The 15346-nt window shown below is 45.0% G+C and overlaps 1 protein-coding gene and 1 pseudogene across 1 annotated transcript in view; both read right to left on the bottom strand.

Annotated features, from left to right (window-relative positions):
- LOC116979175 (probable E3 ubiquitin-protein ligase HERC4) overlaps positions 1-15346 on the bottom strand; it is a 75443-nt gene that overhangs the window by 23815 nt on the left and 36282 nt on the right. Inside the window, exons 12-14 of the mRNA XM_033030752.1 lie at positions 12104-12190; positions 8371-9810; positions 6381-6521 (exon numbers count right to left, since the gene is read on the bottom strand). Coding sequence (XP_032886643.1) covers positions 6381-6521; positions 8371-9810; positions 12104-12190 — 1668 coding nt within the window. The remainder of the gene's footprint in view (positions 1-6380; positions 6522-8370; positions 9811-12103; positions 12191-15346) is intronic.
- Positions 4627-4717, bottom strand: LOC116983677 (annotated as a pseudogene).

Below are 15346 nucleotides of genomic sequence, written 5' to 3'. Positions count from 1 at the left end.
GACAGCTAGATTGCAACAAAAAAGCTTTTCGTTGTATGTCAGTACACGTGACAATAAGCTAAGCTAAATTAAAAGAAACTAAACTGAACTATCAGAATACATCACAGCTTGGCTGGGCAACTGGGCACTTGAAACTAGCGAGTTCATATCTGGAACTGGCGAGTGGGATTAGAACATAGAACACTACAGCACAAGGACAGGCCTTTCAGCCCACAATGTCTGCGCCAAACATTATCTCCCTCCACAGAGTCACACAGCGAGGAAACAGGCCCTTCAGCACTACTTGCCCACAGCAACTAACATGCCCCATCTACTCTAGTCCCACCTGCCAGTGTTTGTCCTAAATCCCTCTAAACTGTCCTATCCATGTACCTGTCTAAATGTTTCTTAAACGTTGTGATAGTGCTTGCCTCAACTACCTCTTCCGTCAGCTCGACATACACCCACCACCCTTTGTGTGAAAAAGCTACCCCTCAGATTCCTATTAAATCTAACCTCCCTCACCTTAAACTGATGTCATCTGGTTCTCAGTCCCCCTACTCTAGGTAAGAGTCTCAGTGCGCCTACTCAATCTATTCATGATTTTATACACCTCTGTTAGATCATAACCCATTCTCCATTCTCTGCATATCCATCCAAAGGTCTTTTAAATGCCACTAATGTATCTGCTTCATTTACCACCTCTGCAGCACGTTCCATGTTCTCACCACCCTGTGTGCATTAAAATAGTAAGATTAAACGAGAACTTACCAGTTTGAAGTTTGATCTTTATTTTATGAGGAGGTATGGTGAGCGATTACGTGAAGAAGCCCCGCCAGTCCGCATGCGTATCAATCTTCAAAGCAGCGGTATGAAATCACAGATAACAGCAGTCGAAGTAACTTAGTTAGACTTAGAGAAGACTAGAACTACCAGATGATCTTTGCGATTATGAGGGCCGGGACCTCATAAAATAAAGATCAAACTTCAAACTGGTAAGTTCTCGTTTAATCTTACTATTTTACTTCGGAGTCACGTGAGTGATTCTGTGAAGATTTCAAAGCTCTGTGATTTCATGCCGTGAGAAATGAGTCTCCACAACCATGGCTGCTTCATTGACAGATGAGGGAAACATTCATAATGAGCACGGACTTGTAGGGCCGAGATGGCCTGTTTCCGTGCTGTAATTGTTATATGGTTATAATAGATAATAGTAACTCCTCTCATTCGGGAGTAACGGGTCTGGCCATGGGTTATTATGAATTTTTCATAGCCCTTGCTGCTGATAATGTAGTAGCCCTGGTGGAGTGAGACTCGAAAATATATCAGTATCTACTCCTGTATGAGCCAAGCCCAGTTTCAATCACCTGGGGATGGTGCAAACCAATACCCTTTTAAAAGATTTTTGTAATTATCAACATTGCTAGTTCCGAGCCTCTAAGCTCTTTGTGAACTTGACGTATTGTTATATATGTGTGACCATAACCGAAGGTTCATGAGGTATGTCATGAAACTAGTTTGAGACTTCATGTCTACTATGCTTAACCAAACATTAAAACACAATATTATTTGCAGATGTAATCATCCTATCCAGTCACAATATGTAGTGACTGAACCCGTTGGCTGACCAGCGCCTTGAGGATAACTACCTTATGAGAGCCGAGCCAACTAAGGATGTAGCTGGAGCCCCCTGGTGAAAATAGTGTTAATACCACATCAATATCTCATACTGCCCTGTGCTTGCAAAATATCCTTTATAACTCGATATTAGGGGGTGAAACCCGCCAGTGGGTCCCTATTGCTGCAGTAAATAAGATGGGAAAGCATGTTGGGCACAGTTAATGGTCCTATAACTTAATTTTGTCAAAGACCCATTTGAAACGAACTCCAAGCTGTCAGTTTTCTGTGCCGTATTAGGTGTAACTTAAGTATTTAAACACTTCCCATTTCCTGAAGAGGAAATGTAATGCTTTCCTTTCTTGGTGCTATCCCTGCATTTGCAGCGAGCACAGACATGAATTGGACTGACAATCCGATCGCAGGATCGGTCCACTCAGAATCTATGTGAATAATTGATTTATAAAGGCTGGTTTCCCGATCCACAGGCTAAACCAGCAAATTTTATGTTAAGAATAACCGTAAAAGGTTGTATTCTTATTCCCGACAAAGCGGGAAGCATAGCTGCATATGACAGTCAGACAGAACGTTGGTACTGAATAATATGCATCTTTCAATACAATACAATACGGTTTTATTCGTCACATTGCACATAAAGTGCAAGTGAAATGAATTTACCAGCAGCGGTACAATGATAAAGAACACACAATACACAATAAAAATGTAACACAAACATCCACCACAGCATTCATCACGGTCGGGACCTCAACCCTCCACAGCCATCGCTGCGGGCGTCCAGATGTGCAGACAAGGTAAGTCCAGATAAGCCCTGAATCGGTGCCTCCCCACCTGAGACCGCGGCTTCAAGATGGTGTAGGCCGCAGGCCGGCGGTCGAAGATTTAAAGTCCCCGCCGCGCCGCAGCCAGAAGCACCGCAGACCGCAGGGCCGGCAGTCGAAGCTCCCCTCCAGGGGTGATGGTAAGTTCACGCCGCGCCCGCGGTAGAAGTAGGCAGCGGGCCGGCCGATGGAGCTTCTTCGTCCCCCCGGGTCCCCCACGAGGGATCCAGGGCTGCAGACGCCGCGCCAGTTAGAGTTCTGCAGGCCGCGGCTTCAGGCTGCCGGGGGCCAGCGAAACGGAGCGCTCCCCTCCGGCTAGCCCCAGCGAGGGCTCGTCCGCTCCACGCCGTGAGTCCGCCTGCGCCCGCCACAGAAGCCCCAGGCGCGTCTCCGGTAAAGGCCCGCCCGATCCTCGCTGTTAGGCCACGGGGGAGGCGACCTGGAAAAAGTCGCCTCTCCGTGGAGGAGGTGAACAAAACGGTTTCCCCCTTACCCCCCCACACCACCCCCCACATAAAACACACAAAGAAACATTAAAAACACACTTTAAAACATACTACAAAAATAAAAAAAGTTGAAAAAACGAACACACTGCTGGCAGGGCGCCGGCTTGCAGCGTCCCCACCCCCCCCAGATCTATACTTGCCATATAACATCCTTTGGAAACCAATTGCTTAGCAGTACTGAATGTTTCCATTTTTAAATGTTTATACTGGACATAGGAATTTAGTCGGATTAGATGAAGAATGACTCGACACCCACCATCCTTCTTTTACTTGGGAAATATATTAGACACAAACTGCTGAGGCTGATGAACCGTCTTTTCAATTACACCTTTTGTGAATAATGTTTCAATTTCATCATTTACCTGTAAAGTTTCTGGTTTTGAAAACACCAATTTCCAACGGTGTATGTTGAGTGGGTGGATGTAATTCAAAAATAAATTCAATTCGAAACCCCTGAATCCTGTCCAGTATAAACGGATCTGATGTTGTGCAGCACCATTCATTGTAAAACAATTGCAATCTACCCCCCACTGGTGATTGGTCTATAGAGGATATGTCCTAGACAAGTCCAGCTGCTCGTACCTCCATGGTTGCTGGGTTCTTTTGCCTCCGAATTTTAGTGGGAGTATGCACTGGTGCACACCAATGGCGTAGTGATGGGAGAGCCCGGCTTGGTCCTTGCCCCGCACCAGCATCTGTGAACCGTCTGAAGGGGTATGGTCGACGAGGCGGCATCCTGCTAGTCGGATGTGCCTTGATAAGGCCGACCGTCTTCGCCTCGTCATCTAAGTCCTTGACTTGCTTAGCCAGGTCTTCTCCAAACAACAAGTTTGGTGGCTGTATGTTTGATGATCTGCACAGTGCAGCAAACTTCAGATTTAATGTCGGTCTGATGGCGTTCTTTCTCAGGCAGTTAATCTCGAAGTGAGCGTTACACAGCAGGCCCAATGTATCCTGCAGTGTGTCCGGTAGTGGTGCCCCTTCGACTGACCGCCCAAATGCCGTTATGCCCGATCCGATAAGTTTTAATACTTTCTGCAGCCTTAGATCCTGCGATCGCATGGTTGCACCCATTTGCCCCCAGGTAGCCTGGTTCACGGTGGGCACTCTGAGTGAGGCACAATTTACAGGTGTTTCATAGCGTTTGGATGTTTCTTCCATTATTGATTCTTGGAACTGGTGAGAGGTCATATAGTTGATGTTGTTAGCCAAATTCCTCCATTGCCTCACCAGTTCCTGCCGGTATGGCGAATTTGCTTGCCACATCCGGCACACCTGGAGCTATGCTCTCGTGCCTTGGGGTATGCTCCTCCGCTATACCTCCAACTTCAGGGTCAGTGCCATACTGCCCTGGCTCTCCCTCCTCTTGCATGAGGGAGGCTTCATGCAGCCCTTGACATGGCGCTGCTGGTATGGGCCCCATGTAGACCCGCGGAGGTATGGTTCCTCCTGTTGGTACGGGTCTTCCCTGTATAGACCTCTGCTGGAGGTTGCTGCCGTGGGCTGATGGGGTGGCCCATGAGTATAGTACTCACGTTGGAAAACGTCATGATGGAGCATTCTTTCCATAAGGTGCTCCCAGACATCTTTACGTCGCGAAAGCCATTCCTGGCCATAATACTGAGCCTGCCCTGAAAGACAACTCTGGACAATTTTTGTGCTTGGATCCTTAGCATTGTGCTGCTTTACATCGTTAGATCTCATCCATTTGTGTGTTGTAAGGCCACTAGGGCCCCTTCATCCTTATCAAGGGAAAATGCTATTTTCATACAACACATGACCCAAACACATGTTATCATTATCATTAGTACCAACAAGTGTAATTATTGCCAACTTGTAGATGGTCCCATATTTTCCCTGAGCCCGACTTGGGTCTCGGATTTTACTCTGTCCAACTTTCATGCTGCCACCAGCTTCAGTGAACTGTTTACTGTCAACGAAGGCGTGGGGTTTTTTGTGTTGTTGCCACAACGACGAAGCTTTGCTCTTTAATGGTACCTCAATTGGCCTGACAACTTTGCTTCTTATCCAGATTTTTACCTGTTGAATAGGATTTTACCTTAAGAGAAAGTTCAGCGGCTTATTTTAATGTCACCACCGAAGCGGTTTTATTCCCATCATTTATAGCATGAGGGGAACTCTAGCCCCTTCCGGGTATTTTACACCTTCGTTTGCGAGGATTCCCTTGTGTCCATACGTATTTATTCCAGTACGTTCCACAGACATGCTTTTAGAATTTTTTGAAGTTGGTTACACTGACCACTGGTACTCTCTTTCATAGATAGAGGATTTTTGGACAGCCATGACCAGGTGCTGCAACCAGAGTTTCCTGAAGAGACCTTCGAATATAAAGCTCCCTTACTGGAGCATATCCTGCTGGAGCTGTGCTCAACAGCCTTACTTGGCTTTATGCCTTGGGGTATGCTTTCCAATACCTCCAACCTCAGTGACAGAATAACTCTGCCCTAGTAGGCTCAACCTCTTTCATGAGGGAGACATAATGCAGCCGGTCTACAGGTGCTGCTGCCGTGGCCCCCCAAGAGGACCCGTGGATATAAAGCTCCTGTTCCTGGAGCTGATTTTCTCTATACAGCCCTTACCTGAAGCTGCTGCCACGGCCCTTGGGGTGACCTCTTGGGTATGAAGCTCCTCCTGGAGCCTGTCGTGATGGAGTATCCCTTCTATCAGGTGCTCCATCTTACCAGACGTCCACAGACGTCGTTTTTATTGGGAGGTGTATCCTCCTGGCCCGATTCACGGGTTTGTTTTTGTGTGGCTCTTCTCCCCCCCCCCCCCCGGGTTTGCCACGGTGCAGTCGGCACTCTAATACCGTAAGTACTTACCCCTCCATGGGAACCTCCGCGGTCTGGAAGTCGCTGACTGCCTTGTCAGCGGCTGGAGTAACGCACCCGACGTCTGCCGGCTCCCGCGTTTGCGGTCTGGACTTGGGTCTTCCCACAGCCCAATGACGGTTTCCCCGTGGCTCGACCGGACTGCGCTACTATAGCCAACAGGAAACCTCTGTAAGAGGAGGTTCCTGCAGGAAAAACACAACCTGGTAAGTATTGAAACTTACCTGCAGGTTTTTTACTTACCGCAGGCAGGAATGAGTTGCCTGCCAGACCGGTGCCTCGCCAGTGCGGATGACGTAATGATACGCATGCGGACTGGCGGGGCTTCTTCACGGAATCACTCACGTGACTCCGAAGTAAAATTACCCCCCATATCTCCCTTAAACATTGGGCCAAATGCAGGCAAATAGGACCAGCTTTAATATGAATCTGAGGGGCAGCAGAGGGTGGTATGTATATGGAACGAGCCGCCAGAGGAGGTAGTTGAGGCAGGTACAATAACAATATTTGAAAGGCATTTGGACAGGTACGTGGGTAGGAAAGGTTCAGAGGGAAACAGGACATGTCCACCATTCTGATTCCCTTACCCATTCCGGGAACCAAACAAGTCTGGATTCATCGTATTGCTTGAGGATCTTTGGTCGACTGCAAAATTCATCGGCAATAACAGAGAAGAACTCCCGTGAAACTCCACCTTGGTCAACGGCTTCCTCACCTGTAAATGTGACCTGAGAAGGTTGGAATGAATGGGAACAGTTAAATTTAAAATAATCTTATTTTCTTTCAGATTTGCAGCTTCTCAATTGTCTTCTCTTAAACCCTTTACACAACCACTGTGTATTTAATAAAAGACCTCTGATGGTTATCAAACAATATCTGACCCTCAGCTGCATAAAGAGATAGAGAGTAGAAACAAACAACTGCAGGTGCTGGTTAATACACAAAAGACACAAAGTGCTGGAATAACTCAGCAGGCCAGGCAACATCTCTGGAGAACATGGGTCTCTGGAGAACAGGTGGACATAGGCGAGAGGAGGTTTTGTTTAGCAGATGGTTAGAACTGTCTTGGGAAAGCAGCCACTATAATCAATGCATTGAATAACATTCTTCAGCGGGTCTTTCACTCTTCTTCCCACTCCTGTCGGGCAGAAGACACAGGAGCTTGAAAGCAAACACCACTACTCAGGAACAGCTGCTTCCCCTCTGTTATCAAGCTCCTAAATGGTTCTCCGATTAGTTACGGGGTAATCATAACCTTCCAACCTACCTCCTAGTGGCTGCTAGACTTTTTCCCAGTAACTTTTCAATGTAGGGGGGCAAAACAGTGGTGCAGTGGTAGAGTTGCTGGGGCACCAGAGGCCCGGGTTCGATCCTGACTATAGATGCTGGCTGTATGGAGTTTGTATGTTCACCCTGTGACCACATGGGTTTTCTCCGGGTGCTTCGGTTTCCTCTCACACTCCAAAGACGTAGAAGTTTGCAGGTTAATTGGCTTTGATAAGTTGTAAAATTGTCCCTAGTGTGTGTATGTTAGTGTACGGGATGATTGCTGGACAGTGTGGACAGAGTGGGCTGAAGGGCCTGTTTCCATGCAGTATCGATAAAGTCTAAACTGTAATACTATGACGCGGTAAAACTATATTTTGCATTCTGGTATTTTTCTATTTGTAGTACCTGCTGTACTTGTCCTCATGTATGGTATATCAGATTTGAATGGGTAGCACGCAGGTAAAAGCTTTTCACTTTGGTTCACACAACAATAATAAGCCAATAGCAACATGTCTTTACATAGTCATACATCATCGAAACAGGCCCTTCAGCCGAACTTGACCACATCGACCAACATGTCCCATCTACACTAGACCCACATGAAATACAGAAAGATCCTCAAGCAATATGAATTACAGATACAGATTAATTTCTTCCCCAAGGAGGTGATTCCCTTTCATATGTTCTTGGAGCAGAATTGGGCCATTTGGCCCATCATGTCTACTCTGCCATTCAATCATGGCTGATCTATCTTTCTTTCTCAACCCCATTCTCCTGCCTTCTCCCCATAACCTGTGACACCCTTACTAATCAAGAATCTGTCAATCTTTGCCTTAAACATATCCATTGACTTGGCCTCCACAATTGTCTGTGGCAATGAGTTCCACAGATTCACCACCCTCTGACTAAAGAAATTCCTCCTCATCTCCTTTCTAAAGGTACGTCCTTTTATTCTGAGGCTGTGCCCTCTGGTCCTAGACTCTCCCACTAGTGGAAACATTCTCTCCACATCCACTCTGTCCAGGCCTTTCAGTATTAGATAAGTTTCAATGAGGTCCCCCCTCATACTTCTTAAACTCCAGCAGGTATGAGCCAGTGCCGTCAAACGCTTATCATATGTTAACCAAATTATTCCTAGGATCATTCTTGTAAACCTCCTTTTATTTTATTAGTACCGTAGGGAATCTTAAACTTATTTTTAAGTAAAGTCAATTGTTATGTAAGCAGGAGGGAGATCGATTTACACACATCAAGCTCCCAGAAAACAAAAATAAAAATGTGATTTTTACAAAAAAATGCATATTTTACCCGAAAATAGTCACGCAATGCAGTTGCATTTTTGGATCGTAGTTGTGTCAATGTGTTTTGAAGGATCTCTGTTCTGTTGATAAGTAGAAAATAGCTGCTACAATTTAAAATCATATAATGAATTGTCGCTTCCAGTTCGTCGTCATAGTCATCATATCCAAAATAGTCATAGTCACCGTCATCCTCCCCTAAGTCCACTTCAGCAGTCGAATCATATTCAAAATCGTCCACATTGGAGTTCATGTCGATCTCACCAGATAACTCAAGGCTTAGTGCAGGGGCAGGAACGATCCCATTCGAGTCATTAGTGTTACCAGTAGACGTCTCAACAGTCCTGGCAGATGTATCCATGATTTCGGTCAATGGTTCTGGGTTCCGTATAGAAATCTCAATCATCCCAGTAGATGTTTCAGTGCTCCCAGTAGATGCCTCAGTGTTCCCAGTGGATGTTTCAATGTTCGCAGCACATGTCTCAGTGTTCCCAGTCGATGTTTCAGTGCTCCCATTATCTCCAGCTGAGATTTCAATTATCCCAGTAGATGCCTCAGCGTTCCCAGTGGATGTTTCAGTGCTCCCAGTAGATGCCTCGGTGTTCCCAGTCGATGTTCCAGTGCTCCCATTATCTCCAGCTGAGATTTCAATTATCTCAGTAAGTGAATCACTGATCCCAGTTGAGATTTCAATTATCCCAGTAGGTATCTCAGTAGCTGTTTCGGAGTTCCCATTTGGTACATCATTCATCCTGGCACATGTCTCAGTGTTCCCAGTCGATGTTTCAGTGCTCTCATTATCTCCAGCTGAGATTTCAATCATCCCAGTAGATATCTCAGTGTTCTCAGTGGATGTCTCAGTGCTTGCAGTCAAGACATCATTGATCTGAGTAGGGCCATCAGTGTTCCTCTGTGGGGCATCAACAATCCCGATAGATTCGTCAGTTACACTGGTAGAAATATCAAATTCCAAACTATGATCAATCTCTGTGAATGTACTGTTCTGCATAGAGACTTCAATGTTTGCACTGGAAGCATCAAGAATACTATTTGATGCATCAGTGTTTCCAGCTGAGAGATCAATGATCCCAGCAGATACATTAGGATTCCCAGTTGAGGCTTCAATTTCCCTTGTAGGTATTTCTGTGGTCTCATTTGAGACTTCTATGATTCCAGTAGATGTATCGGTATCTTCAGCTGATGCTTCAACAATCCCAGTAGATGTATCAGTATCTCCAGCAGAAGCCTCAACGATCCCGGTAGATGTATCAGTATCTCCAGCAGAAGCCTCAATTATCCCGGTGGATGTAACAGTATCTCCAGCAGAAGCAACAATGTTTTCAGTACATGCATCCATTTCTAAACCAGCAGATACATTGATAATCTCAGCATATGCATTAGTGCTGTTAATATTGCCCAATATTATACTGTAATCAGTGATATTCTCATTCTGCAAAAAATAAAACAACATTAGAATTTTTTTTCTGAACAATCTAATGAAAAACCTTTAATTATACTGTAAACAGATCAATAGAATAAGACTTACACAAATACTCAGCTGACAGATTGTCTTGAAAATCTTAACTTTGGTTTCCATGTTAAAAATACAAGGGTAGGGAATTAGTTCTAACAATGCTTTCTGTGGGAAAAAAAGGAAATTAACAAGTGAGATTTGTACTTTTTCATTAATATTTGTGATTTTGACTGTCATCGTTTATACCAGTGCTTCTTAAACTGGTGAATGGTTCACCCAAGGATGAATGAAATTATTTTGGGGTGAATTAAACTAGAGGGGTGAATCGAGGGTGAATGATTTAATTTATTCAGATATTATACACAAGGGAGAAGGAGATGAAAATTACCAAATAACACAGGAAAATATAGTCAAGGGCGAATGAAATTTAGTGATAAAGACTCAAGGGTGAATGATACTGAAATCGTTTAAGAAGCACTGGATCTTAAGTTCAAAAGTTCATTTATTGTCACATACACCAATTGGTGTAGTGAAATTCACTGGCCAGGTCAGTCATACAATTTAAAAAAGCAACAGACTCAGAAAACACATTTTAACATAAACATCCAGCACAGTGACTCCTACACATTCCTCACTGTGATAGAAGGCGAAAATAAAGTTCCAAGTCCTTCTCTTGTTGTTCTTACTTAGTCGGGGGCCTCGAGCCCCCACGTTGACGGGATGGTCTTGAGTCCCGCAGCCGGCGGCGTTCGGCCCTCCACGTCGAGGCGTTCAGCTCCCGCATCAGCTCCCTCCCAGTTGCCAAATATTTGGACTCCCCTTCCCATTCCCACACTGACCTTTCTGTCCAGGGCCACCTCCATTGCCCAAGACAGTTCACACTTAAATTGGGGGAACAGCATCTCACATTTAGCTTGAGTAGCTTACAACTTAATGGTATGAATGTTGAATTCTCAAAATTTTAGGTACTTTCTACAAACACTCCACCACCGCCCTGATCCTCTCCTCCCCACCTTCCTCCTCCTATACTCAGTTAACCAGTTCCACACTTCACAACGATGTATCCCTTTTGCGATCACACCGTCTCTAGCCAACAATCAGCCTATCAGGGAACCTCCCTGCCTGAGGTCATCTGTTGCCGGGGTTGATTTGTCCTGGTCTTTACTTGCTTCCAGTCAAAAAATGTCACATATCCATTTTCTCCAGAGATGCTGCCTGACTCACTGAGTTACTCCAGTACTTTGTGTCTATCATTGGCATAAACCAGCATTTACAGTTTATTTTTATTGCATAGATGATGTTTTGATGGCGATTGATGATTGATGGAGTTGAGAGGACATAACTGGTAGGGATAGGGAGGGGAAGGGGCAGTGACGTGCTGAGCTCCTTCAATTTGTTTTTTTTACTCAAGATTCCAGCATCTGCAGTTCCTTATGTCTCCCACCATAGACACTGTCTGCCCCACTGAGTTCCTCAAGTAAATTTGTACGTTCTTTTCGCTTTAACTTAATGTTTATAACTCGTTCAAAGTGCTGTATTGAAGAGATCTGAAATAAAGTGTGTAGGAAGGAACTGCAGATGCTGGGTTACACCAAACACAGAAACAAAATGCTGGAGTAACCCAACGGGTCAGGCAGCATCTCTGGAGAAAAGGAATTGGTGACGTTTCGGATTGAGACCCTTCTTCAGACTGAGACCCAGGGGAGAGGGAAACTAGAGATATGAAAAGGTACAAAGAACAAATTAATGAAAAGTATTAAAAGAACAAATCAAAGCCAGCATTGATGATCAAGGAAAGGTGGAGCCCACAATGGTCCATTGTTGGCTGTGGAAAAGCTGATAATGAGGGGATATGAATGGTGAAATTAAGCAGGCTGACGGTGAAACTAGTAGGAAGACTAGGGTGGGAAGGGGGGGGAGGGGAGGGAAGAGAGAGGGAATGCAAGGGTTACCTGAAATTAGAGAAATCAGACTCATACCGCTGGGTTGTAAGCTTCCCAAGCAAAACATGAAGTGCTGTTCCTCCAATTTGCTTTTAGCCTCGTTCTGACAATGGAGGAGCTCCAGAACAGAAAGGTCAGTGTGGGAATGGGAGGGGGAGTTAAAGTGTTTGGCAACCGGGAGATCACAAAGGCCAAGGCGGACTGAGCGTAGGTGTTCAGTGAAACGATCGCCCAATCTGTGCTTGGTCTTGCCAATATACAGGAATCCACTCCTAGAAACGCCGATATATAGGAATAAATATTGGGCATCAGTTATCTGAACTCACACAGTAGACACGTGTGTCACCAAAAACTTCTTGTGCACAGATGTAGAATTTGTTCTCCTGGTATTTAGGCTTTCTGGTGGAATTGACCTGTGAACAGAGAAATAAAAACTCTTACTTTATTAACATTTTAAATAACTTTTGTAAAGCGTGCAATTAGATTATCTTCAGTAGGCCCTTGGTGAACCCCATGCTAATGTTGACATCAAGAGGTGCATTTTGAGTTCCTTTTGAGTTTTGGTCATCCTGCTGTATGAAAGATGTTGTCAAGCTGGAAAGGGTGCAGAGAGGATTTATGAGGATGTTGCCAGGACTTGAGGGCCTGAGCTAAAGGGAGAGGTTGGGTAGGCTAGGACTTTATTACTTGGAGCACAGGAGGATGAGGGGTGATGTTATTGAGGTGTATAAAATCATGAGGGGAATAGATAGGGTAAATGCAGGTCTTTGAACCAGAATAGGGATATCAAGAATAAGAAGACAGTTTTAGGGTGAGAGGGGAAAGAGTTAATAAAAAACTGAGAAGTATCGTTTTCACTCAGAGGGTGGTGGGTATATGGAACGTGCTGCCAGAGGAGGTAGTTGAGGCAGGTACTATAAAAACATTTAAAAGACATTTGGACATGGATAGGAAAGGTTTAGAGGAATAGAGCCAAATGTGGGCAGGTGGGACGAGTGTAGGTGTTGCATCTTGGTTGGCATGGGTATGTTGGGCCGAAGGGCCTGCTTCAATGCTGCATAACTCAATGACTATTCAGTAATGGTTATATAACCATTGTATTAAATGGCATTTAATGAATTAAAAGTACCAGTAATCTATTTCGACTAGAGTCCTGAGCTCTGCATCATTGATTCAAAAGATATAAATTCATACCCCACCTAGGTAGATAAGGAAATTCAATTCAAGTAAATAAAGTACCTTGGGCAGCGGTGGTGCAGCGGTAGAATTGCTCCCTTACAGTGATTGCAGCGCCGGAGACCCAGGTTCGATCCCGACTATGGGTGCTATCTATACGGAGTTTGTACATTCAGCTTAGGTTTTTTCCAAGATCTTCGATTTCCTCCCACACCCCAAAGACGTACAGGTATGTAGGTAAATTGGCTTGGTAAATGTAAAAATAGTCCCTAGTGTGTGTAGGATAGTGTTAATATGCGGAGATTGCTGGTCGGCGCGGACCCGGTTTCAGAGATGGTGATGAACGCTGTCAAAATATACAGCGGGATATATATCAACTGCAGAAATTGGCGGAGAAATGGCAGATGGCGTTTAATCCGAGCAAAGGTGAGGATTTGCAAAACCCTTTGAAGCATTGATGTCCAGAGGGAACTTGGGAGTCCAAGGCGATAGCTCCCTGAAAGTTGCAACAGAGGTTGATTGAGTGGTAAAGAAGGCATATGGCATGGTTGCCTTCATTGGTTGGGGCTTTGTGTATAAGCATCAGGAAGTCATGTTGCTACTTTATAGGAAGGACTGCGTTGAGGCTGCATTTGGAACATTGTTTGCAAGGATGTGGAGGCTTTGAAGAGGGTGTGGAGGAGGTATACCAGAATGTTACCTGGATTAGAGGGTATTTGCTACAATGACAGGTTGAACAAACTTGGAATGCTTTCTCTGGAGTGTCAAAGGCTATTAAGAGACCTGTTAGAAGTATATATAGTTATGAGAGGCATCGATAGAGTAGACAGTCAGAACTTTTTTCCCCAAGGTGGTAATGCCAAAGATTAGAGGGCACAGCTTTAAGGTGAGAGGGGCAGAATTTAAAGGAGATATGTGGGGTAAGTTTTTTTACACAGGTGGGTGCCTGGAACACACTGCCATGGGTGGTGATGGAGGCAGATACGATAGTGGTGATGAAGAGGCTTTTAAATAGGCGCATAGATATGCAAGGAAAGGAGAGATATGGATCGCATGCAGGCAGAGGACGTTAGTTTAACGGCATCATGTTCGGCCCAGACATTATAGGCTGAAGAGTCCCACTCTGTGTTCTATGTTCTATGCTCTAATCTTAGTGGATTGTTGTAAAAATCCTTCTGGCATATTAATACTCTCGGAGGGGGGGGGGGGGGGGGAATCTGTTCTCCTGATATATGTGACTCTAGTCTGATTAGTTTGATTTAAATCCTCCTTTACTCAGTGGCCCAGCCATGGACAGTAAAAATCACCATTCCCAGCGAAGTCCTCACACCATGAATAAATAAACAAACTATTTTAAGGTAAGACATGAGTCTCCTGGTTTAACTTTCAACAATCTTTACCAAAACAACTTCACAATCAATGGAATTTATCAATGAAAATAGTTTAGTTAGTTTAGTCTAAACTAGTTTAGAGATACAGTGTGGAAACAGGCCCTTCCGCTCACTGAATCTGCACCGATCAATGTTCACCCCGTGCACTAGTTCTATCCTACACACTAGGGACAATTTACAGAAGCCAATTAACCTACAAACCTGCACGTCTTTGGGATGTGAGAGGAAACTGGAGAGGGAGAGGGGGAGGGGGAGGGAGAGGGAGAGGGAGAGGGAGAGGGAGAGGGAGAGGGAGAGGGAGAGGGAGAGGGAGAGGGAGAGGGAGAGGGAGAGGGAGAGGGAGAGAGAGCGCCTCATCTACACCAGTTCCATTTGCCTGTGTTTGGCCTTTCACATCCATTAAGTCCCTTCATCGAAGGGATCTATACTTTAGTTTAGTTCAAAGATGCAGCATGGAACCAGGCCCTTCCACCCACTGAGTCCACGCCAGTCATTGATCACCCATTCACACTAGATCTATGTTAAGCCACTTTCTCATCCACTCCCTGCACAGCAGGGGATAATTTACAGAGGCCAATTAACCTCCAAATCCACACATTTTGGGGATGTGGAGGAAACTGGAGCACCCGGATGAAACCCACATGGTCACAGGAAAAACGTACAAATTCCACAAAAAGACAGCACCCGAGGTCAGGATTGAACCTGGGTCTCTGGTGCTGTGATGCAGCAGCTCTACTGCTGTGTCACTGTGTCACCTCTTACATGATGATGCTAATTTTGTCCTGTGCAATCTGGTTTCTCAATGAGATTAGTAGTTTTGGACCCGAGATGGATAGAGATGAGAGTAAAACACTCACAGTGCTTGAACTTACCCTAAAAAGCCTCTGCAAAATAGATAGACAACTGTGAAGTTCTTTAGGAAATGTCTCTTGCTTGCTAGAGGTCCCCTGAAGAAGGAAGTGCGATGCACTTCTGTACAAATTCACCAGTTTGTTGAAAAAA

This window comes from Amblyraja radiata, chromosome 1 (assembly GCF_010909765.2).
Source record: "Amblyraja radiata isolate CabotCenter1 chromosome 1, sAmbRad1.1.pri, whole genome shotgun sequence".
Lineage (NCBI taxonomy): Eukaryota > Metazoa > Chordata > Chondrichthyes > Rajiformes > Rajidae > Amblyraja > Amblyraja radiata.
This window is presented reverse-complemented; position numbering and strand designations above follow the sequence as displayed.